The following is a 27,195-nucleotide window of genomic DNA, read 5'->3' as shown; positions in this document are numbered from 1 at the left end:
TAGTAAAGATACATCTAAAAAACTCTGTTTTTAAAGATATTTATTCAGTTCTCAGCAACGTTCAAAAACAGCAACTCTGAAATAAGGGAAATAATATATCTTTAAAGCACCAGGTAGAAAACACAACACCGGGCGAGTTGGCCGTGCGCGTAGAGGCGTGCGGCTGTGAGCTTGCATCCGGGAAATAGTAGGTTCGAATCCCACTATCGGCAGACCTGAAAATGGTTTTCCGTGGTTTCCCATTTTCACACCAGGCAAATACTGGGGCTGTACCTTAATTAAGGCCACGGCCGCTTCCTTCCAACTCCTAGGCCTTTCCTATCCCATCGTCGCCATAAGACCTATCTGTGTCGGCGCGACGTAAAGCCCCTAGCAAAAAAAAAAAAAAAAAAAGAAAACACAACAGAGAATTTTATCAGTCCGTGTTTTTAATGTTAGTCCAGAATTTACAATAATCCAATCAGCAAGGAGGCCATCCAAACATGTAATTTTGTTTATAAATTCCTCATTAGAGACTATTCTGGTCATACAAGAATCATGTTTTCATTACCTCTTACTCAACAACAGTATTTTTCACTTCACCCAGAAATAAAATAGAAGATCATTTTGGCTTTTTTTTTATTTTGAAGGTGATTACTATACTTTTTCAGACTAAATTTTTTGTTCAAAAATTTCTGCCCCAAATATTTACAGTAGCCTACTCGTATTTGTTATTTTTGTTATTTATCAAAATAACTCTTCATTATTCGTGATCAATGAGAAAGAAACACAGCCAAATTTCTGCATAATCATAAAATATATTCATTATTCATTATTATATATATTCATGCTACCAGTAACTTATTTAGCTACAATACAGTTCTTAGATTGCAATCTGTCCTTATAAGCAGCACTTTCCTATAATCGCTTTTAATGACACACAAGTAAGCAGGCTCGCTAGTCTGGATCATTTTCTCCCATCCTCTGAAGTCTCAAAATCTACAAGAATTTTGTTCATCAAGTAATCTGTGTTGAAATCATATGAGTTCCCTTGTTGAATGCTATCAAAAATAACACAATTAAAAGCTGAATTTCTTGGCACATATTTTTCTGTTAATATTATCCACTTCTCACTCTAACCAAAACAGAATCTTAATTTCTGCTATATTTTAATCAATATATCAGCACGAGCTCTTTAATAAAATTTAGTCAATAGGGTGTTACAATACTGGATGCAAATGTTAACTTTTTATGTAATACTGTATACAAAAGAAGCCCTGGAATACTGTATCAAGTGCTGCTGTGCCAAATGGTACAAAAATTCAAGTTGAATTGATTCTAAAATTATTCCTTCATTACTTTACTTTTTAGGATATATTATACACTAACTTAAAAGCTTCCCAGTACTGAAAATTTTGTTTCTTACCAAATAAAGATTGAGAATCACACATACACTTTTCTATCTGAACATGTCCGTATCTTGTTTGAAAGCATACCCCTATGATTTTTCCTTGTATGTCTGCTCTTCAGTGGAGAAGTTAGACCACGAAATGTTGAGGAATGATCATCAACTTTTCCCTCATATTGATTCAAATACGCTTCAATCTCACAAATACTTCCATTTGGGGATGAGCAAGATGCCACAGGAATTTCCGCAGAAAAACTTCGTGCATGGCGCCGTACAAGAGAAGAAGAATTTTTAACAACAGTTGCACAACCACAAGCACCTTCGCAAGAGCATAATTCTGACTGAGAATCTCCACAGACATATATCTGGTTATTTGTGGAACCAGCAGCAGTAACTTCTGACAACTCATGATCAATATTTGCTTTTCTTGTTTCATGCTCCGTAGGCATATTCTGATTATTATTTTTAACATGGTGAGTAGCACTTTGTGAACACGGGTTAGATTCTGTGTGTTCACAAGACACAGAGGTCATTATATTTCCTTGGACAAGAATATCTGTTGAGAAATAATCTTGGTTATTAGTCTGAGGATCTCTCGCATTCTGGCTATTTACTTGAGGTACTGACAATTGATATGCTTGCAAACCTTGCACCAGAAGCAGACGATTATCAAAGATATTATTCTTCTGATTTCCTTTATCACTGAACTGATGTAGTAAATCTATTTGTGGAGGCCTTTGATTTATATTATCAGCAGATGTGCTCTGAAGGCTGTAGTTTATATCCACTGGTATAAATGTTATACCATTTTGATCAGTGGTGTCATCAGAATCAGTAGATGAATAAGAATGTTGTTCATGAGGAAATTCAGTGGAATTCATGACAGCCTGACTATCAGTTGGAACTGAATGTGATGTACTTGCAGAATCTGTTTCAAGTGAATGGCTATTTGAATTCTCTTCTTTCAGTAATAACCATGATTTACGAATTCTTTTACCTCTCTTACTTATTCCCTTTGTATTTTCATGTGGCAACATGGCCTGAAATGAGATATGTGATGGTACCTGGGAACTGCAATACACTCCAATTCCACATGAATGCTGATCATTGCCAACTGATGATTCTGCAGATGTGTACGGTGGTGGAGGTGAATCTGGTATTGGTGTAGTCTGACAACTTCTACTTGTTATCGCTGGTGATGCCATTGGCTGACGATTATTACCAGGTAAAAGTAAGAGCCCTGGAGTAGAACCTGTTAGATATCTATGAGGAGGGACTTCTATGGATTGTGTTTCACTTATATCAGCAGCTGAGCTTGCAATACTTAAAGAATCAAACTGTGAAGTGTCAGCATTTTCCCTGAAAAAAGAAATAAAAGTATTTGCATATTTTTTGCCAAGAGAATTTAGAATTTAAGAACTAAAAATAAAGCTTTGAAATAGGAATAGACTTCTATAACACAAAGCTTCAATTGCTGTAAATTACATTTCAGTACAAACATGAGTATCAATTGTAATTTGTGGCTGATAAATACAATTCTAAACTATCCTTTTCCAGTTTAACAAATAAATTGGGTTTTTCTTATATTATTACAGTTCCATTTCCATTACTTAAATCATTGCCATTGTTAAGGATGGATTAAGGGAAGTGGCAGATTCCCTAACAATGATTTTTATTTATTTTTAAATCACCATTTTCATGAAGGAAATAGATACATTTACATTCTTTTTCTATGAAAAATAGCACTGCAAACAACAAATTAGAAAACTGTGCATCAGGAAAATACAGACAGCTCCTCACAATGTATAGAGTAAATATTGCACAGTCAAGTCAAAAATAAAATAAGCAAGTACAAATTCTAGTGACTTCTGGTAGAAGATACTAGTGTTAGTGTATATTGTCAGGTATAGGATTGCTAACAGATCAGTAAAATTGAAATACGACCACTTCAGCCACTGTACAGAAGACACATTCTCCATTTTTAATCTTTATGAAGTCAGTTTTAAGTAGGTAGCAGGTAGGGACTCCTCTTTGGAAGAAGCCCTGCCCAGGGAGTGGTGCCCTGCCTATGTGAGTCCCAGAACACACTGACCCAGTGTATATCATCTGGTAAGGCTCCCAGCTAAAGGTTATGAGTGAAGAACTCAGTGGAATCTACAGTGGAAAAGATGGAGGACTTCAGAATGGTAGAGATTGTGGAAGAGGCAGCCCCTGTTCCCCATGTAAGTGGTGGCCTGAATAATTGCTGGCAGTAGCTCTAAAATGCCTTTGGGAGTGGTGACACCATCATAACAATAGCCTAAAAATGAGTGATGGTAAATATCAGCCTTAAAAAAGGTTAGGGCTTACTCTGCTAAAAGCGATGCACAGTTTTTGTCATTCCTGTAAGATTTCCCGAATCGGCGTTCTCGACACCATTCCTTCCGATATCCGTGTTCCCGACAAACTGTTTTCCCAAAACCAATTTCACAAGAGTAACATTTCTGACACACTTTTTCCCCAAACGCAATTTCACGACAATTTTTATTTCCAAAATTGTAGTTTCCATACTACATAGTTTATTTTATAAAATGGACAGTCAGCAAAAAATTATTAGTAGGAAGTTATTACTCGACAGTTACATTTACCAAAAGTCAAGAGAGTGCAATGGTAAAATGTATTGGGTTACAATCGCTTGCGAAGTGGAGAATGTACTGTGAGGGCTGTGACTGTGAGCAACTGTGATGCAATTATCATGTGGCAGGGACCAGACCTATCTCCACATGCATATCAATCAAACTGCGAACAAGGCAAGGCAGAGAAAATAATAGGAAAGCTGAAACATACAGCTGAAGAGTATCCTGAGCTGCTACCAGTTCAGATTCTGCGAAATAAACTTCATAGTGCACCTTCTGGAGTTTGAAGCCAACTTCCAGAATGGCAAAATCTTCTGAAATCAATGTAGAGTTTTCGCCGGCGAGAATTACCTCCTAACCCCACATCGCTTGAATCACTGGGCGACATTCCGGGATGGTTTACCAAAACTTTAGTTGGAGAAACGTTCTTAATTTTTTATTCCAAAGAGCCAGAGCGAGTGTTGGTTTTTGTGACCAGACAAAATCTAGTACAGTTATCTAGAAGTGACACATGATTTGTAGATGGGAACTTCAAGGTGTCTCCCAACATTTTTACTCAGATCATCACTGTAATGGGATTGGTACCCAAAAATGCACGACGTTGTGGCGATACTCCAGAGTATATTGCTCTGCCATTTGTAGATGATGGTGATGATGATGATGATGATGATGATGATGATGCTTGTTGTTTAAAGGGGACTAACAGCGAAGGTCATCGGCCCCTCTGCAATTTGTCTTCACCTTACCACCTTCTAAAAACGACAGTGCAATATGACTCTGCACTCCGCGCTATTGTAACTGTAGCTGATGAACACAGAAAAATCATGGGAGATTTTGAGAAAGCAATAATGAATGCATGCACTGTGGTTTTCCTGAATGTTCCTTACTCCGGTTGATTTTTCCATTTCTGCCAGTCAATTTAGTGCCAAGTTCAACAATATGGTTTACAACAGCAATATAACCACCCTGATGATTGAGATATTAAGATTATACTGCACATGCTCATGGCCCTTGCATTTGTTCCAGAAAACTATGTATAAGTTGTTTTTCAATTTGTCAGAAACAGTAATGAGCATGAAGAACTTACATCACTTTTCATTACCTTGCAGAATATTACATAAGAGGATGATCAGAAAAACATAGATGCAAGGCTATTCCACCAAGGTATGAAATTCTTATGTGGAACCACCATCGAGCAGCCTACGATGGCACACAAAAGACCAACAATGCAAGTGAAGGGTGGCATAATCGGTTTTGTGTACTACTTGGGAAGCATCATCCAGATTTGTACCCACCTCTTCGTCGTTTCCAGAAGGAACAAGCCGACACGGAAATAATTGCAGCTGAATTAAGCTTGAGGCAATTCGTTAAAGCTGCCCCAAGAAAGAAGTGACTGGATGCTCAGAACTGGTTACGCTAAACTATGAAGATTATAAAGATGACGACAATACCCTTAATTTTTTATGCGCAATCATGCACAACGTTATTCTGTAAATTTATTGTATTGCAGTATAGGAAATAAATTTACTGTAATTTAGCAACCGTATTTTACAATAATCTGTGCTTGCCTGCAGAACTTCGGCATTGGTGGAATGGAAATGTGAAGGAGATTGGAAATAAAAGTATAAAGCATGGCAATAGGAAAGAAGGCAGTGAGATTAAGTATCAGGAAATTAAAAGTAAGTGTAAAAAATGTGGTAAATGAGGAAAAGAAAAAAATGGAAAATGATGTAAATGATGGAAGAAGGATGTTATATGGATTGTTAAAAAATAAGATAAAAGAAAAGATCTACATGAAACAAGTGAAGGAGGAGAGTGGAAATGTAATAACAGACCCAGGGGAGATATAGAATAGGTTGAAAGATTACTTTGATAAACTCCTGAATGTGAGAAATGATGCAGAAGAGAGTGTAGTGGTAAATGAGGATGGTCCAGAAACGGAGTGATGTTGCAATGGCAGAGATGAAAATGGCTGTTAAACAAGTGAAAACAGGAAAAGTAGCAGAAATGGAAGAAATATGTATGGAAGTGATAAAGGCAGCAGGACCTATTGGTTTACACTGATTATATAGGGAGAAGCAAGTACCTGATGATTGGTTTAAAGGTGTAATAACACCAGTATTTAAGAACGGTGTCAGGAAGGTATGTGACAGTTATTGAGGAATTACACAGTTGTCACAAGTAGCCAATATACTGTAGAGAATACTAGATAGGAGGATGAGTGGAAATGTGGAAGGAAATTTAGAAGAAGAGCAGTATGGATTTTGACAGAGCAGGTCAATGATAGAATGATGGACAAACAGTGTAATATGTAAAAGATCTGGTGATGGTATTCCTTGAACTAGATAAGGTATACAGTAGTGTTAATAGAGAAATGTTGTGGGAAACCCTGGAAAGAAAATTATGTGGAAAGCAATAAAGGGAACTAGAGAAACCAATGTATAAAAACTGTTCCATTAGTGTCCAGACTCCAGTAGGGAGAACACATTGGTTTAGAAACAAAACTGGACTAAGACAAGGATATTATCTCCACTTATATTTAAAATGTTTATGGATGAAATTCTACAGGAAACAAAGGCAAGATATGGAGGGGATATGAAAATATTGTTGTTTGTGGATGACATAGTGTCTAGAGAGTCAACAATACAGAAGTTCAAATCCAACTAGTGGCTTTAAATGACAATATTGAGAAATATGGTATGAAAATCAAAGTGGATAAGAGCAAAACAGTGGTGATGACAAGAACAGAAAGAGAAGGAAAAGGAATCATTAGTATAAGGGGATAAAAACTTGAGGTTGTTGAATGCTTCAAATATTTGGGAAGTAAAATAATGCAAGATGCAAGGTTGGATAAGATCAGCAGAAGCGTGGGAAATACATTCTACCAGAATGTAAGGAACTTGGTGTGGAACAGGGAAGTTCCTATGAAATGTAAAGGGGTACAAGATGTATTATACCCCTATATTAACATATCCATCAGAGACTTGACATTGGCAGGAAGAGATGAGAGTAAAATTAAGGCCAGTAAGATGAAGTTCCTGACGAGTATGGTAGGGAAGACAAGGAGAGATGGAGTAAGAGATGGTGAGGTCAGAAAATAAATAGGGGTATAAAAACTGAGTACCAGGCGGTTAGGGGCACGCAGCTGTGAGCTCACATCCAGCAGATAGTGGGTTCGAACCCCACTGTCAGCAGCCCTGAAGATTGATTTCCGTCCTTTCCCATTTTCACACCAGGAAAATGCTGGGGCTGTACCTTAATTAAGGCCACAGCCACTTCCTTCCCATTCCTAAGTCTTTCCTGTCCCATGGTCACCATAAGATCTATCTGAGTCAGTGCAACATAAAGCAAAAAGAAAACAAATTGAGTGATAGGATGGAGAAGAATAAATTGATATGGTTTGACGTGTTATGAGGATGGAGGAGGGAAGGATACCAAAACAAGTGTTGGAGGCTAGGATAGAGGGAAAGAGGGCAAGATGGATAGACTCTGTCAAGAACAGTACAAGAAAAAGAAAACTGGACTGAAATACAATTGAATCGGTCATTTGAAAAAGGGCACTTGCCCACTTTTTTCCAAATGCATGTTTTCTCTTATTCCTTTAGTTGAAATGTAGGCGTGTTGATCCACGCAAAAAATTAATCAGTGTTATCAACTAATTCTTTTGGAAGAAATATAACTACAAAGGGAAATATATCCTTCCAGATTTCTGTGTAAAATGAATTTCAATATAATTGTGCAGCACCCAGTGTTCTAACAGTGTCCAAGTGCCTCCCAGAAATGTCCCCAAAAAATGCTTTCTCTAAGCCGACTGGACTTCGTCCTGCTTTACTGACACTACTCTACTGTACTTTCAAGCCCACAATGGAAAACTTCCCATTAATATTTTAAAAAATCAACAACATAAGGAAATTAATACAGTATATTGGTGATGAACATTTCAGTTTCTACCATGACATTGTGAACAAGTGGCTAACTACTGAGCAGGAAGCACTGCAAGAAGAGGCAGTCTGATCCTATTACAGAGAAGCTATTAAAAGTTCTTGTTTTTTATTCTCAATGTACAGTTAGTGACTATATTCTATTCATAATGGTTATAAGGTTAGTTCTCCAAGTGGTAATATAAAATGTAGTCAATATAATATCTTATAAGATGTAATGAAGAGTATTACTGATATTCTTTATCAAAACAATTTATATGCATTATTTGGAATCATGCTTTTGCTAGCAAGATGTAGTGTTTACAGTGTGCTATGTCTTCTGGTATGGGCTAGAATAAAATTGTTACTTTCATTGACCTGTCTCAGTCTCTTTCTTGGCTGCCATTCCTTATGCAGCCAGTCCCTGCTATGAATGGTGTGAAAATGTTGCTCATAGGGTCGGTTGGTACAGTCATTTCAGTGGGCTTGGCAGACTGATGTGCAATAGCAACTTCTGGCTCAGTGAGAAAAGCAACGGGAAACTACCTCACTTCTCATTTCCCTAGTATGCCTCTTCAGTGACACCTAGGCCATTTATGACAGCTAATGGTGAACCTGTTGAGGATCCAACCAGCCTTCGGGCTGAATACCCAACATACAGACATACACATTTGGAATCTTTTCATAATTCTCTGATTTTAAATACTACAGGTTGACTTAAAAGAGACACTAATGATGAAATATAATTAAAAACAAAATTAAAAAGGCAGGGATGTAAAATGTGTGTTTAATTTCTAAGAAAATTCTATTCACTTGAAAAGGACACACCTCCAGAAAACAAAATTTGATTTTTTTTTTTTAAATCTCCCTCTAGGAATGGGATCTGAAATCCCTATTATGGGAATAAAAGACCCTTTAATAGTTATATGCACTGCCAAAATGCAGGTTTAACAGCTTCACCCCAACCTGGTAGGAGCTGGACAAGGGAAATGAAAAAGATGATGATGATGAATGTTAATAACTCACAGCATGCCATCATTCAGGGATCAGGTCACTTGAAACTGATATTTTAAAATAATGTTTCAGTTTAACACCACGAACATTACTTCCCGACTCTACTGATGTCTCAGATTCTCTGTGCGTATTTCTGGGAAAAATCTGCATATATTATATGACCACCTGCTAATATCCAGAGTAACTGCTGTGTGCAGCACAGACAGCAGCTAGGTGAGTTGGGAGAGACTAAATAAGAAACAGTCTGCAGTGCATCCCCCACCTATTAAAGTGGCAGAGGATCCACAGAGCAAACATGATGATCGAGGTGGTCTTAAATGCTCAACTAGTTTCAAGTCCAGGTGATTAGGAGGACATGGAAGTATTTAGAAACCTTCTTCTAATCAATGCCAGACATTTCTAGCCATGTGACATGTCACACTGACTTGTTCGAAGATCCTACTCGCACCAGGGAAGACAATCTATAAGTATGGGTATGTGTGATCTGCAAGGATGTATTCACAATCAAATCAGTTGAGAATGCCTTCCACATGTATGAGTGGTCTCGGAGAATTCTTCCAGCAATGATTAATGCATGTTCTCTGCTGTTTCTCACCTGACACACCAACATAAATCCGGTCGATGAAGCAGATAACATGTCTCACCTGAGAAGATAATACGTCATCAATCAGAGGAGGTATAATTCCAATACTATTATCAAGACTGAAGCATTTTCTGACAATGCACCTTCATTAGCAAATGTTTGCTGCCCCATACACAGATGAACTGTTGTTCTAGACACATGTCTGGTAGCCCTCGTCTTACTTTGATGGTCCACTGCTTCACTGTAGCATGTAGCTGAGCTATCATGCACCTTTGAAGCTAACATTAATTTCTCACATAAATAGCATGTGGTGCTTCATTATTTCCATGCCAGTAATTTGCAATGGTGCCATTTCTCCACTCATGATACACATTCACCACAGCAGCACGTAACGTTTCATAAACGGGGGTTTTTCAAATATACTGCCACCTTTGACCCAAAACCTGAACATCATCTCTTTTTACAACACAGATAAATAGTCCATTTACACTTGACAGCAACAAGAAGAGATATTCAAACAGACAGATTATTGGATAAACCCACCGTCCCAGCTCACAACACAGGATGTATTCCAGAGGCTATGTGCTACCGAAGTCAAACATAACAGGTGATCATAATAATGCAACTCAATCATGTATGACATCTCTAAACCACTTTAACAATCAGCAAAATCTGTAGAGAAGTTATCCACTTGACATCTACAGTTTTGTTCTTTGAAGTCTTTATTAAAGAAATAATAGAACCACTTCAGTCAATATAAACTAAAGGGAAAAGGAAATAAAAATGAAACTGATCCAAATCATGTCATAAGAAGAGATAGAAAAGGTCCCTTAGGGGTAGGAGAGTGCAGTATAATACAAATAACAGATAAATAGAAAAAGCAAATCTGCAGTCTTATGTGACTGTTAACCTGTTTAAGTACTATGTTAAGTAACCATGATGTGCTCCATGTAGACTGGGTTAGGAAGTGAAGAAATGACTTAACCAGATTAATGCTTTGTGAGTTGCCCTATTTATACCAGTGACTGAATAATCAATTACATGTATATTAGGCACAAACGTACTTTCACTCCAAAGAAAGTTGGAAGCACATTTTTGTCTCCTCCGTGTTCCAACCTCAGCTTCAGCACAGGTTTTCACAACACTAACATCAATGAAATCTTCTGTAAAGCTACTTTCACTGTCAAACTCATACTCCTAGTCTCTCTACTGGCAAACACTTCATCATTTATGTCATCTAAGGTGCAATCACTTGCCTGCTTTCTTACAAAACGTGAACTGCTACTACCACAGTATTACAACACTGAAGTAAACAGTGTTCTTTTAACTGCTTCTTTGCATAGAAAAGAGTAATTCAGTATTCTAACAAGTTCGGAGGCTTCACAAGAGATGACACACCAATGGTATTTGAGATTTGTGTCCATCGCATTTATGTGATAGCAGTCTAATTCTGAAAGTGTGTGTACAGGGCAACAGTCCATAGCAACATACGGGTGTGGATCACAAACACGTGTGCACAGTACTTAAAAGGTTAGTACTGTGATCATAACCACAGAACCTCCAGTATTACATGGAATCTCAAGCACATAGATGAGACTTCTTATTGTGAAAATTCAACATGCATTGGTTGGGATTCAAACCATGACTGCCTTGGTAAATAGCCAGTGATGATGTCACTTTGCTATTACTTCCTAGCTGATATATTAGTGAAGACTTCAACATTATGGCCATCAACCAAGGAGAATAACATTAGCACACATTCTAAACATATAGAATAATTTATTCAGCCCAAAATGTGCATCAACCTACCAAGTGCCTTTTTGCAGCTCTTTCTTTTTACCCACGACAGCAACATGTGGTATGTGTGCAGACCTATTGCATACCATATATATCCACAATCCCATGTCACAACACGAGGCCTCCAGCTAGGCCAGAGGCTCCAGTGTCTGCGAGTGATATGACTTACAAGTCTCCAATTTCACTCTTGAGAGGCTCTTACTTCCAGCAGGGTGGCCAGTTCCTCTCCTCTCTTCCTCTAGTTAGCACATGACTGTTATCCATTCAAGTGGCGGCTACACTCAATGATCCCTAAGTTCCGAGATCTCATGGGATGCAGTGTTATCTGCGCCACTGGACAAGATGTACATTAAGGTACACAACTTTGCATTCATCACCAAAGCTGAAAATAACTGTGTCACCATCAGAGTTGGGAAGTAATTGAGTAAACATAACTTGTAACAAATACTTCTATCTTATTTAGGAATTTCTACTTATAATAGTTACTTTTCACAAAATGTTATCTTTTACACATAATTTATTCATTGAAATAAAACTGTAATTGTTACGTTATAGTAATTGATATACACTGTATTGAGAATTTGGCAAATTTGCGAAGAAATTATTCAGTTTGTATACAAACACAAATTGCCTGTAGGTAGTGCAATACTGTCACTGTTACAAATCACAAGTAGGTAGGAACTCACAATTCTCACTCTTATTCTTCACTCATAACCCTGGTTTCCAAAATTTCACTTACCAGGCGAGTTGGCCGTGCGTGTAGAGGCGTGCGGCTGTGAGCTTGCATCCAGAAGATAGTAGGTTCGAATCCCACTATCGGCAGCCCTGAAAATGGTTTTCCGTGATTTCCCATTTACACACCAGGCAAATGCTGGGGCTGTACCTTAATTAAGGTCACGGCCGCTTCCTTCCAACTCCTAGGCCTTTCCTATCCCATCGTCGCCATAAGACCTATCTGTGTCGGTGCGACCTAAAGCCCCTAACAAAAAAAAAATTTCACTTTCTCATTCTTCAAAAAGTATATCTCCTTCAGCATCATCAAGGACATTACTTATACTGCATTTTTTAAATGACTTGATGGCAATTTCCTTTTTCACCAACTCCCATGATGTCTTCACCCATTTAAAGACTAGTCCAACTGATGGTCTCTTCATTCGTCCTGCTGGTGTCAGATTGTCATGTGGTCCAGCAATCCATTTTTTCCACTCTTTACATATATAACATTGAATGGTTTGTTTATTGAGACATCCAGTGGCTGCAACTGGCTTCTGAGGCCCCCAGGAATCACCACAAATTGAGCAGTGAAGTCCTTCACTATCCGCTTTGTTGTATCTGCTGTGAGGGAGTTTGCACGGGTCTAACAAAAGAAGGGATTTCTTTTTCAGGAGACCACTGGTATATTTAGCCTACACTTTCTCCAACCATACCTTCATTCCATTTTTGTCCATCCATCTTTCTCTCAAACATGAAGAACAATACCTTGCAGAATTTTAACTTTGGGTACAGTTTTTCTTTTAAAAATTACCATTGGAACCAATTTTGTACCACTGTGCAGCAAGTCAACACGACCAGTGAAATGTGAATTTTCATGGCCAGATGTGTTTATTGTGATGGTCTTAGCTCCTTTAATGTCAACAGTTCTGTTTGATGGAATATCAGAGGTTAGAGCCACTTCGTCCATATTACCAACTTTCTGAGTTTGAACAGAGATCACAAATTAGTGAAATTACAGTATTTTGGATTCATATTCTGTTGGAATCTTTTGCAAAATCTTAGTGTGAATGCTCTTTGATAGTCAACGTCTCTTGATAACCTGGTAACACCAACCATGTTTTCCTGCAAAAGCCACAGTGTTGTGTGCGGCCACCCATCTCCTCACTTCACAGATGATCATTTTGGTAGACACAGAATTGCCATTATTTCTGTGGTTTGTCACTCATTCCTTCATTTCCGACTCTAGAATAGATCATTCTTCAGCATGCATCTAAAAGAGTGTTTATTTTCTCCTAGGTTCAATGAGTGATTTTCTTGTTTTTGCCATTCGTGTATCATTTTCTCAGTTGGTGGAGATCTGAACTGTCTTTCTGCTGCCCTATTACCATGTAATTTTGCATATTCCACAACTTTTCATATAAACATTATGTTCCACGAAAACCTCTTTTGTACAGCTGACGTTGTGTATAGAAAATTGTCACTACTGGAACTTGTTGCTGATTACAAAGAAAGTGGAAGATTTTCTTCCTACCTTTCCTTGAAAGTTAGTCAAGGTAGCAGCTCTTTGTGTTTGCGTGTTATGACAAAGAGGCAGGCGGGGAAGGGGTTGCGGAGAGCTGTCTTGTTAGGAATACCCTGGCAACTCACTTTCCTGTCAGATAAATGCAGGTATACCATAGCTGCAGTTTATTAACTGCAGTAGTAAAAGAGGTCTCTTAACTGCGGTTGTAAAAATGGTCAACTGTTGAGAGTACTGTAAGGAGCTTTTTGAGCACTGTTGTAGCCAATCACTTGTACTCAGTGTGTACCAGGAGTATGCATAAGTTTTTGCTGGTTTTTGTGGTAAAGAAAACACATAATTTTCAAGGAAAATTAATTTTTTGTTTATTCAAAATATTGGCCATTGGCTTCTACACACTTTGCCCATCTTTCAGGTAAGTTATGAATACCATGCCAGAAAAACTGCCTGTCTTTTGTGGCAAACCATTCGTCAAGCCATTTTCCAACTTCCTCGAAATTGCTGAAGTGCTGCTCTGAAAACAGGCGCCCCATTGATGCGAAGAGGTGATAGTCAGATGGTACCAGGTTGGAGAAGTACAGCAGGTGTGAAAGGATGTCCCATCCAAGCAATTTCAAGATGTCTTTCACTGGTTTTTCTCTGTGAGACGGCGCACTGTCGTGTAACAAAATCACAGCTACATTCTGGTCGTCTTTCAATCAATGCGTGATTTAAATTAATAAGTTGTTGGTGATAGCCTTGTGCATTACTGGTTTCGCCGGGCTTCAAGAGTTCATATACACAATACCCCTCTGGTCCCACCATTTAATGTCAAAAATTTCATTTTTGGTCCGTATTGAATCAAGATTTACATTAAGAATAAGTGGTTCCACTTATTCAATACTACGAAGTTGTGAAGTTATTAATACATCACATATTTATTTATCTCATTATTGGGACCGGTTTCGGCAACTATACTTGCCATCGTCAGCCTAAGAAAATTGTTACAAGGCATTCTGAAAACTACACTAACATAATTTTAAAATTTATGTATGTACAACTTATTCTTAAACTAAGTTTTTGTATTGGCTGTACACCATAAAATTTGTATATTTAAAATACAAAGACTAAAATAATTCTTATGAGAGTTCCTCTTCAACTTTACTTTCGTCAACTTGGTGTTCGAGGTCTGTCTTGGTTCAAGATCTTTCTAGATCCACCAAAAATCCTTCTGAACATATTGTTTTTTCAAGAAACCTCGGCCATCAATCTACAATTCTCAAATTTATGCATATTTATTGGTACAGCTATCAAAATATAAGATCAATATTACATGACACATATACTCGTATAATTTAATTTACTGTATCCACACAAGATATTAGTCACTATACTCTAGATACTATCACGGCAAACTCGAACATTCTACACAGGTCATTAACATATATTCTACAAAGAACTGATTTTATCAAAAATTGGTGCTGTAATCTGATATTCCCTCATGTATAATGACTTTTAATATTCTAATCAGCCAATTTTACTGTATGTTAAATATAATTTTAAAATGTTTATAATTCAATAAGGCCAATTGAATGCCTTTAATGTCCAATTAAGATATATTTTATGAAGAACTTTTTACAAAAACTCGATAATGTAATCAACCCTTATAACATCTACAAGCAATTTGACAACATCATTTACTATTTTTTATATTCAAAAGATTGTATAATATTTATGACTTGTATTGTGTCTCATAAGAATTATTCTAGTCTTTGTATTTTAAATATACAAGTTTTATGGTGTACACCCAATACAAAAACTTAGTTTAAGAACAAGTTGTACATACATAAATTTTAAAATTATATTAGTGTAGTTTTCAGAATGCCTTGTAACAATTTTCTTAGGCTGATTATGGCAAGTATAGTTGCTGAAACCGGTCCCAATAATGAGATCAAATAAATATGTGATGTATTAATAACTTCAAAACTTTGTAGTATTGAATAGGTGGAACCACTTACCCATATTTCTTAACGCTGGTCCCACCAGACACAAAGCATGGTCTTCTTGCCGAAGCAGTTTGGTCTTGGTGTTGAAGGACCGGCTTCGCCATGTGAGAGCCCCGATTTTCTCTGCTTTGGGTTTTCAAAATAAATCCATTTTTCGTCATCTGTCACAATTCTGTGCAGAAATGACTTTCTTTTTTGGCAATGAAGCAGCATTTCACAAGTGACTTTGGAATTTTCCATTTGCCGTTCACTCAAAGCATGTGGGACACATTTACCGAATTTACTGATCTTCCCCATTGCTCATGAACGTCTGCTGACTTTTTCTTGTGACACATTTAATGCTTGTGCCAATTGCTGCTGAGTTTGAGTTGGGTCATCATCCAGTAATGCACACTGTTTTTCACATCGAAATCACCACGTTTAAATTGTCAAAACCATGCCCGCCGGTCTGAGTGGCTCAGACGGTTAAGGCGCTGGCCTTCTAACCCCAACTTGGCAGGTTCGATCCTGGCTCAGTCCGGTGGTATTTGAAGGTGCTCAAATACGACAGCCCTGTGTCGGTAGATTTACTGGCACATAAAAGAACTCCTGCGGGACTAAATTCCGGCACCTCGGCGTCTCCGAAGACCTTACTAAGTAGTTAGCGGGACGTAAAGCAAATAACATTATTATTATTATTATTATTATTATTATTAAACTCATGCCTCACATATGTTAATCAACGGAGCATGTTCACCATATGTTTCTACCAGCAAATGATGAATTTCCACAGCCTTTCTCTTTTGATTAAATAAGGAAAGCAATGTGTGCCACAATGTTCGTTTTCAGGCACAAACTTCGACATGATCCCTGAATGATACAACACAGACACTAATGTTTGGTGGACGCAAATTGTGTGTGTTGGTAGGTTAATGTCAGGCGAACAAACTGACGTATGTGTCAAATTCATACGCTGTGTACTGTTCGCTGACGCCATCTCTTAGTGAAACCGGAAAAGACTTATGCATACACCTGGTAAATATGAAAGACCTTTGGACAATAAGGTGCAGCTATATTTTAGGCAGTATTGCTTGTAACAAAAAGTGGGTATTATGGTCCAAAAAATGCAGTAATTTTAATTTTACTGACTGCTTATTGAAAAAGTAAATTGTAATTGAGTAAAGTATTTCTCAGGTAACTGTAATTGAGCCTAGTTACTTTTATTTTGTCCTTTACCCATCACTGGTCATGATATAGGTTCATGTGCATCATAATTTACCCATGTTCCTATTTTGTCTTTGCAGGATAACTTTTTTTTTTTTTTTTGCTAGGGGCTTTACGTCGCACCGACACAGATAGGTCTTATGGCGATGATGGGATGGGAAAGGCCTAGGAATTGGAGGGAAGCGGCCGTGGCCTTAATTAAGGTACAGCCCCAGCATTTGCCTGGTGTGAAAATGGGAAACCACGGAAAACCATCTTCAGGGCTGCCGATAGTGGGATTCGAACCTACTATCTCCCGGATGCAAGCTCACAGCCGTGCGCCTCTACGCGCACGGCCAACTCGCCCGGTGCAGGATAACCAGAGAATCAAAAACACATAAGGAGAAATTGAAAAAGTCTGGACCCATCAAGAGAAGATCAAATGGGATATGGGATGAATTTTACAAGTTCCACTTATTTGAATGTTTATCTATAATTCATATTGGTATACTAATACCACAGTATACTAAAAAAAAAAAATATAGAACAGAACAACACATTGTTATTTTTGGCAACAAAACAACTTCTATTACCACTACTACTTCCTTCAAGCACTGATAATGATGTTAATTTCAGAGGAGTCTATGCAATATACTGTAATATTCAGTAAGGGAACATCAGCATTTATATAATTATAAATATCCAAGACATAAACAGAACAAGTGTTAATTTTTTGAATCTGCAATAGAGTTAAAACTTACTAAAGTTACATAATACGAGGGGGTATGAAATATAAACAGGATTTTATTTTTTATTTAGATTCATTTCTTGACAAACACAAGGAAATAACAATTTATTTTTCCACATAGTTTCCTGCTTTGGAAATGCATTTGATCCAGTGTATGGGCAGCTTTTTGATGCCCTCATTGTAAAAAAAACAGGGTTGTGTCACCAGCCAGTTGCGCACAAAGTCTTCCACACTCTCGTCATTTTCAAATTGTTGCCCTCCTAGAGCTTCTTCAAGCAGTCCGAACAAATGGAAATTGCAGGGTGATCAGTCCAGGCTGTAAGGAGGATAATCAAGTGTAGTCCAGTGCATTTCCTATAGCTCGGAGACAGTTAGAGATGTAGTATGAGGCCGCGCATTGTCGTGGAAGAGGATGACCTGTCGAATCGGTTGGTCTCGTCTTTTGTGGTGATATGCAACCCGCGCTTTGTTCAACAGCTTGTAGTAGTAAGCAACAATGATTATGCATTACTCATGCAAAAAATCAATCAGCAAAACGCCTCGCTGATTGAAAAAATGGTTGCAAGAACCTTGCCAGCTGACATTCAAGACTTGGCTTTCACTGGTGCTGCTTCTCCTTTCCTCTGCCACTCCCTACTGGCTTGTTTGGATTCGGGAGTGTAGTGGTGGACCCATGTTTCGTGGCAGATGATGATCCGACTCAAAACTGCATCAGCTTCTTCTGCAAATCTTGCTGTAAGCCTCTGACAGACCTCCAAACATCTCAACTTCAGATTTTTGGTCAAAAGGCGAGGGACCCATCTGGAACACACTTTATGGAACTGTAGGTCATTTGTGATGATTGCTTGACAGCTCCCATAACTGATTACCAGTAGTTCTGCAATTCCTGATACTGCTGCCCATCGATCGCCGTCAATAATATCTTTAACTGCATGAATGTTTTCATCTGTAAAACTGGTCCAAGATGGTGATTGTGTTGCTGATTTTCCACACATTCTCGTCCTTCCTTCAACTTTTTATGCCAGACAAACACACACGTCCTTGACAATGTTTGATCACCGAACTGTGCAATCTCTGGTAAATTTCCGCCGCTGTAACTCCACGAACAAGACATTTTATAATTATGCGTTGCCCAGTGGAGGGGTGCACCTGTTGCTCCAACATCGTGAGCCTTACTGACGAAACAGCTGGAAATATCTAACAGCACGCTCTCGCAAATCCTAACGGTCCTGCCTAAGCATAGCAGAAGCGCGGGGTCAGTCCTACGAACTTTGATGTTCAGGATCAAAAATCCTGTTTATATTTGATCGACCTCCGTATCATATGATTCCTTCCTATTCTTGAGGAAACTTCCACAATTTTTAGTTGATATGTACCCAGCCTACCTTGGCCTTCCCATCCCACTATATATACAGAATCTTCTCTTAGTTGTGTCTGATTCAGTAACATACCACAAGTGTCAACAATTATTGCTCACTATGATGATAGTATACAAATGAATACTGTTACTATTACCGGTAGGCTACCATTATTTTCTAGCATCATGGTTCCAAAGGAGAGGGAAACCTATTTCAGCTGTTTCACTTTGATAATAAATTAATTGCTATATTACTAACCAATGCCATTCTATATAACAGATTGCTGTTTAAACCTGAAACAGAGATAATTTCTTTTATTTTTTTAGCCTTTCTTTGAATGAAGTGAGAGAGATGACCTGTTTCCAGTTTTGCAGTCCAAATAATGGAGTCTCTTGCTCATAGACGTTGATCCTGTTATTAACAGCAACCATATCCATAGCAGAAAGTGTTCCAAAAAGGTACCAGTACTTTATTTACAAAAAAAAAACGAAAGTTGTGAAATCTGTATCAATGACTTTAATTAAATTAAAATCAGAGATTATTTTTTTAAATATGGAATTATTTTCTTTTTTCTTACAGGTTTAATGCTGCACAAACAAATTCAGGTTTTCAGTGATGACTGGTTAAGAATAGACTAGGACTGGGAAAGAAGTGACTGGCCTCAAAGGAAACCACGGAAAAACATTTTTAGGACTGCCGAATACTCCTGAATTCTGCTCCCCACCCATCAAAGGTGTCTATGACAAATAATAATAATAATAATAATAATAATAATAATAATAATAATAATAATAATAATAATAATAATAATAATAATAATAATAATAATAATAATAATAATAATGTTGGGGACAGCACAAATACCTAGTCCCTGAGCCAAGGTTATTAACTGTTTAATCTAGCCTCAGCTACCACTAACAGGTAATTAGCAATTATTATTATTATTATTATTATTATTATTATTATTATTATTATTATTATTATTATTATTATTATTATTATTATTATTATTATTATTATTATTATTATTATTCCCTTGTAAGGCAGATACCTGAATATTTAAAAGCAAAAGTTTATAAAACAGTGCTGTGCCAAGTATCCCTCTATGGGATATACCATAATGCCAACAGGAGCAGGCTTTCCAAATGTCGGAGATGAAAATGCTGCGATGGTCGCTTGGATTGACTCACTACAACCATGCAACAAATGCTACTATGATTAGGTAGGATGTATTTTATGGATGGACCCTATAATTCATCCAGTTGATGCCATGCCAAATCGAACTCGTCATTACAAACATTAACTCAATATGTTCATTACTGCAAGGCTCGACCGCCTGGGAAAGTCAACGCCTCACTTACGTACAGGCCCCGATTTCAAGTAGTTAGCGCCCTGGGCAAACAATATTTAGCAGCCTCCCCCAACCCCTCTCTGCTCATTTTCCTGTTCCTCTAAAAAATGACTGTTTACAAATTAAATATTGCAATTTTCAAGATTATGAGTTTTAAAAAAGCACATTATGCAAATACAGTTAATTCTCATAATTAAACTTATCAAGCCAAATAAAGGTAACAGCCAAATAAGAATCGGGCTGTTTTTATTTTTATTTAAAAAGCCGTTGGTTCAGTTTGATAGTTTGTATGTAAGTAAATAATTTTAGAAATAAGACACATTTTCTTCATAAAATTTAAATATGTAGATTAAATTCAGGTTTTAAAGTTAGAATAGTTTAAATTGTTTTATATAGGCAAATAAAGTAATTGGAATAATTTGTGGAATGTAAAATTAATTTGAGTGTAATGAATTTAAGACGTAATTACGCAGACCATAATTACTCAATCCGCCGGCCGCCGCCCCTCAAAAACTGGCGCCCTGGGCCAATGCCCAGTCCGCCCATTTGTAAATCAGGGCCTGCTTACGTAACAAGGGCTTAACGGGAAATACCTCACTACTCTCTGCTCACATCCCTCAAGCAAATACAAACAAACCGGGTCTAACCGTAAACGTGACACACGACGAGTCGTCTTGTTACACGTTGACTTCTCCCTTTCCAATAGACGTATGATTATTATCATTGCTACAGGTCTAGAGGTTAAGGATATCGTCGTTAAATTTTTATTATTATTACTATTAGTGTTAATATTTATTTAAAGATATTATCAGTGAACCTTAATTTAGCGCACGCAAGTGAATGACGTCCGCGTAATTTAATTTGCTCCAGTCGGATATTATTATTATTATTATTATTATTATTATTATTATTATTATTATTATTATTAATAATCATTGCAGCTTACGGTCATTTATGTGGACTATCAACCTCTTTAATCTTTGGGTCCGTATTATTTCAAATGACTAGGCATGCAGCCCCTCTATCTAGTACGTACTATCACGGGTGCGAACCCTGCACTCCCCGTAACTCAATCTTACTCTGCCTAAATTGTCCGTACTCGTACACTAATATTCTCTGTGTTTATCATATTTTCACATATTTGATCGTATCACATTATCTTTCAACATAGCTTCATTATGCGTGTCTCCATACGGAATTCCATCCTTCCTCATCTTTCAACGTACCGGTAATATTATTCAATTATTACTCACAGAGTTTACGACTGATTTATATTTCATCGACGACACCGTACGATATATTTATCTATTGACTGCATGATCTTTAACGTCTCCCTTCACACTTGATCTGTTTCTGAGGTTAGTCTCCACAAATAATCGCAAGGGCGTGACTTTCTAGTCGCATAAATTTGACAATCGTGAGTATGTAATTATTAGGCCTACGTGGTCCTTCCAATACTTGTACATTAAACTTCACACCATATTTATAATATATTCGAAACGTAATTTAAACAATAAGTTTATACAATTATTTAGCATTTATTATCACCGGTGTTCGCATTCATCCTCATTATTTCGCAAATGTAATTAACACCATATGTTTAATTCAATTAGAAATGTTAGTATGACATTAGCGATTCCCATTTACTCTAGCATTTAATCCATTTAAAATTCAAAGTTGAGCACTGTTTACATTTGAATATTGCATTTATATCCCGATAATTTAATTCCTATTTATAATCACAGCAAATCGTGACATCATGAATTATTATTATATCGTGACCTTCCCTACAAATACATAATAATAAATTTAAAAAATCAAATCAAACGAAACACTGGCATTGAATGTGACTGGATCTCCCATAGAAAAATTTCACACAACTTGTCATCAATTGACTGATATAAAAAGGGCAAACTACGTGTCAGTACAACACTAAACAACGTCCATATCGAGAAGAGCTCGAATCAAGTAATACTGTAATACATGCATGACTTAAAATACTACCCCACATCTACTGCAGCCTTTGTAGAACAAATAAAATACACTACTGAATCTGACCCGTCATTTACGCTACCAAAATTTAACTCCTTCCGTCTATCCTAAATTTATAATGGACTTGGGATGCGATCCATTTGTTACACGAAGTAACCAAATCAAAATAATACTGTTTCCCTCCTAATCACTAATTTGCTCATGATAATGAACGTATGAGCGAAATTAGAGTTGCCAATTAAAACGTCCAGCAATGCTTGTTTCTTACAGATTACGGACTTGTCCGATATAACCCCACGAATCTTCAAGTTTGAAACCGGGTAATAGGGATGTTTAATTTAGATTGCAATTCATTAATCAAAGTCTGGGATACTACTGATATACTCGCTCCAGTATCAATGAGTTGGCTTATCCTCAGTTGGCTTATCCTCTTGTATATTACTGGTAGTCGCTTGATTCCCCTTGAAACTTGGGTTTCGGAATCGTCAATCAGGTCGTCAGATGTCACAATCCATGTATGGACATCTGCGATGGTCCACTCCTCATCTAAAAATCGGCGTTTCTTTTCCGCCTTGAGCAGCCGTTCAGAATTGAACGACGGTGCATTCGGGTTCAGGTTACTGCCCTCCTTTCTAGCTTGTTGTAATTGCCAGCTTTCTGCTCCTGTTACTTCATGTTCGCGGCCTCGATCATGGATTGCCTCCTTCCATTTTCTCTTATTTAGTTCCTCAATATATCGCCTAGATTCCAGGTATCGATCCTCCTTCCCTTGATGAGATCCTTCTTGGTGATACCTCCGATTCTCTTGGTTCCTGATCGGATACGGCCTGTTATTATTCCTCTGATCCATGGTATCCCCTGTCACCTCGGAATTGACCTCTGTTGGTTTGCCAGTTGCTTTCCGCAAAGTTCCTTCGCCTAACCCACTGTCGCAGCCTCCATTCTGGGTTATATGTTCGATGGAGTTCCGGATTAGTACTCATTCTCTCGTTCCTCATAACGGTGGTTTTGGGTTCGATTGCCCTTTCCACATTATTGATTTGTTGCCCCCTCTGCCTGGGTTGTCTTTGATTCGAATGGTGGGTCATTTGGTCCAATTGTCGCAACAGAGCCTCCGCCTGTACGGCCGTTCGGACATTCGACGCGATCATCATCCGGTGGACCTCGAATGGTAATTGCTTTCCGATGGCACTAATTAGTTCAGTTTCACTCATGGGGTTATCAAGCTCGCGCAATTTGTGAAATTGTGCCACAAAATAATCTGAGTATTTCATTGGAGATGACGTCGAATACCATCTGGAGTATAATTCCAACCTTAAGTCCTGTTGTTCCTCAATACTCCAAAATTTTCGAAGGAACGCTTGTCCGAATCCTTCAAAGTCCTCAAACATGTACAGGAATGCCCTGAACCACACAGCAGGTGCTCCGTCTAGGAATTTTTCGACTGTTCTTAACTGTCGGTCTATTGGGATCTTGTTCTCTCTTATGTAATTTGAGATCTCACGGATGAAACCATTTAGGGTTATATGCCAACGGGCATCGAACCTAGGTGGTTTGTCATCTGACATCTTAATGACATGTACCACCGATGTTGGAATGGCATTCGACAAAGAGGATGACCCATCTCTTGTTTCAAATTTAAAGCCATTTATGTCAGCTTGTGATAGGCCTTCTTTCTTATGTACTCCCTGGTTATCCTGGGGATCAAACTCGCGGTATTGGAGGTTAAAGTCTTGGGTAGACCCCGGCTGTTCTAGCCTGGCCTTGACCATTTCCAAGTTCTTCCGAATTTCATCCACCCCTTCGGTATTGCTGTTAGACATTTCCTTGGTGCCGGACTTTTCCCCCGCATATGCCTTGAATTGCTCGACCATTTGGACTTCCGTGTCAGCAAATGACTGGCCCTGCTCCATTAACCCTTCAGTTCGCTGGAATAACGCTAAGGTCGCTTCTTCACACTGCGTTATTCTTTGGTTACGGTCTTCTAAATTTATCGTCGTTTCCTCGACGTTGTTCCATAACCCTGCTACTAATACGAGGGTACGGGCACCTTCCCCACGTGACTCGTTTATTCCCTTGTCATGCTTATCCAAGGTACCCGCTATCTGCGCACATTTCTGTTCCATACGTCCACGAATGATGTAATTCTCTTTCCGATATTCATCCCGCGCGTCCTCTATGTGTGTCTCAATGTCCTCTTTATCAATTAATTTCTGAGCGGCAATCTCTTTGATACTAGCATTTAATTTTTCTTTAATTCATTATGCTCCATCTGCCCTTCATCCCTAACCTTCTCATTTATGCTAACAATACATGAGTCCATGTGCCCTTTCAAGTCGTCTTTCGCGAAGTGACATGCCTCCTGGACTTGTGTCAATTTGTCCCTTAATTCCTGTCCCATTGCCACGCTCGCGGCCTGAACTACATCTACTTGTGTCTTTAGTTCTAGTTTATTCAACTCACACGAGGCGTGTACTTTGTAGATCTTTTCAACTAGTTCCTGTTTATTCGTATCAATTTTACGCTCTAGTGAAACACTAGCGGCCTGCATTTGATGTAACTGATGTTCGATCGAAACATTATTTAGAGCCAAAGCTCACATTAAGTCCTCTAACGTGAGAGCTTTCACCTCTCCCTGTCCATCTACCAGTTCGTTCTGGGGTCGCTCCCCACCGTCGTTTGACATATTAAATTTCTTGAGAAATAAAGGGCCTATCGGCCTCTCATCCTGCCGCACACGAATTAATACACTATTGGGTCTAGAACCTATCATACGATTATTTACCCCTATATAATTTTCACTTCACAAATTTTAGAACAGCTGGGAGCTTGCATCCGGGAGATAGTAGGTTCGAATCCCACTATCGGCAGCCCTGAAGATGGTTTTCCGTGGTTTCCCATTTTCACACCAGGCAAATGCTGGGGCTGTACCTTAATTAAGGCCACGGCCGCTTCCTTCCAACTCCTAGACCTTTCCTCTCCCATCGTCGCCATAAGACCTATCTGTGTCGGTGCGACGTAAAGCCCCTAGCAAAAAAAAAAAAAATTAGAACAAAAATTTTGACCATAAAATTCATTTAAATTTGCATGTCAGTAGATCTTGCATGCTGAGTTAGGCCTGAAATTCCACAATAAATCACTCCAATATGACAACAACAACAACAATACCAAGACAACGATGTAGTTGGAAATTTCCTGCCCTGAAATACGTTAATATTTTAATTTACACCATCTCAAACTCTTTTTATTAATAACTTGAAATTGGTGCTCAGTCAAATTTTACCAAATCAACCTCCTTTTATTACTAACTTGAAATTGGAGCTCAGTCACATTCTACCAACTCAAGTCTTCCTACATAAATCTGTTTATACCATTTATCCCATGTATGGTTACATTTAAGTGGAGTCCTGATATATCACAAACACAATTAAATTTCATAAGAAAGAGGGAAACATAAAATCTATGAGACTTTTAAATTTTGAATCATTGCCTGACTTGAAGAGATTAGTAATGAATTATAATGATCTACTTGTCAAGTCTAGTCCCATTTGGAACTAATCTTAATCTAACATGATACCAGCTTACATATGAATGCAAGCTTCACCGTGATGCGGTCAGTAGTTAATTAAAACCACCCCGATTGGGTTTAATCAAAATTACAGTTAATAATACATTGCGTCTATCATGTTTACACTATAGAGCCCCATACTTGGCAATGATGTTGGCCTCTACAATAAAGTCCCACGTTGGCAAGCCATGTTGCACTCGCTCACCCTCTGAGTCCCAGGCTAGCATTAATCTCAGGGGTGTCGGTTCATTTAAAATCACCTAATCAAAAATCTAACCATAAATATAAAGGCACAAATAAACATAGGGATGTACGGGGCATGCCAAATAAGGTGAGGGAGGCTCAGTTATATACATAGATTTAAGGACTCCATAATAGGACTAGGAATAGACACTTAAAATATTCATTTACAATAAAAAAGAGTATCAGAATGGTTTCTTTTCAAAATAAATGCCACAAGGAGCAGTTGATTTCACCATTCGGCGCACTAATTTCAGATACAATTTACCAACACATTGATTTAACAACAAACTAAATTACATGATTCTTGCTTCACAGCAAGTGGTGAGGATACATTCATAATACACATCCTGAAAGAAAAACAACAAAATATGGGATATAATCCACCTTAGTTGGATGAATCTCTGAAGCTGGCTCCATCATCTGATCCCGTTGGGATCGAACCAGCGTTCGTATGACTGGGTAGTTCACAAGGGCGACCCTTTAGGAGTCGAGAGCCCGAGAATAAAATAAATGTTACTGTCGGTTTCTCGATCCGGTTTGATGAAGTACCTCCGACAGATATGTACATTTCCCAAGGTCAGCGTCTCGGGTTGGGTAACGCTACTCTGATTAGGTAGGATGTATTTTACGGACGGACCCTATAATTGATCCAGTTGATGCCATGCCAAATCGAACTCGTCATTACAAATATTAACTCAATATGTTCATTACTGCCAGGCTTGACCGCCTGGGAATGTCAACACCTCACTTACATAACAAGGGCTTAACGGGAAATATCTCACTACTCTCTGCTCACATCCCTCAAGCAAATACAAACAAACCGGGTCTGACCGTAAACTTGACACACGACGAGTCGTCTTGTTACACGTCGACTTGTCCCTTTCCAATAGACGTATGATTATTATCTTTGCTACAGGTCTAGAGCTTAAGGATATCGTCGTTAAATTTTTATTATTATTACTATTAGTGTTATTATTTATTTAAGATATTATAAGTTAACCTTAATTTAGCGCACGCAAGTGAATGACATCCACGTAATTTAATTTTTTCCAGTCGGATATTATTGTTATTATTCTTATTACTATTATTTACGATCGCCGAAACTGCAACATTATTAATATTATTATTATTATTATTATTATTATTATTATTATTATTGGATACAATATTTAAATGTTATTAATATTATTATCATTATTATTATTGGCTTTATTATTAT

At 37.9% G+C, this 27,195-nt stretch overlaps 1 protein-coding gene across 1 annotated transcript in view; it reads right to left on the bottom strand.

The window, feature by feature from the left end:
- Positions 1-319: 319 nt before the first annotated feature.
- The window catches only part of Culd (CUB and LDLa domain), a 374,725-nt gene continuing 347,849 nt past the window's right edge, over positions 320-27,195 (bottom strand). Inside the window, exon 15 of the mRNA XM_068226057.1 lies at positions 320-2,746. Within this exon, the coding sequence (XP_068082158.1) occupies positions 1,423-2,746 (1,324 nt within the window). The 3' untranslated portion in view covers positions 320-1,422. The remainder of the gene's footprint in view (positions 2,747-27,195) is intronic.

The sequence above is a fragment of the Anabrus simplex genome, chromosome 2 (genome assembly GCF_040414725.1).
Source record: "Anabrus simplex isolate iqAnaSimp1 chromosome 2, ASM4041472v1, whole genome shotgun sequence".
Lineage (NCBI taxonomy): Eukaryota > Metazoa > Arthropoda > Insecta > Orthoptera > Tettigoniidae > Anabrus > Anabrus simplex.
This window is presented reverse-complemented; position numbering and strand designations above follow the sequence as displayed.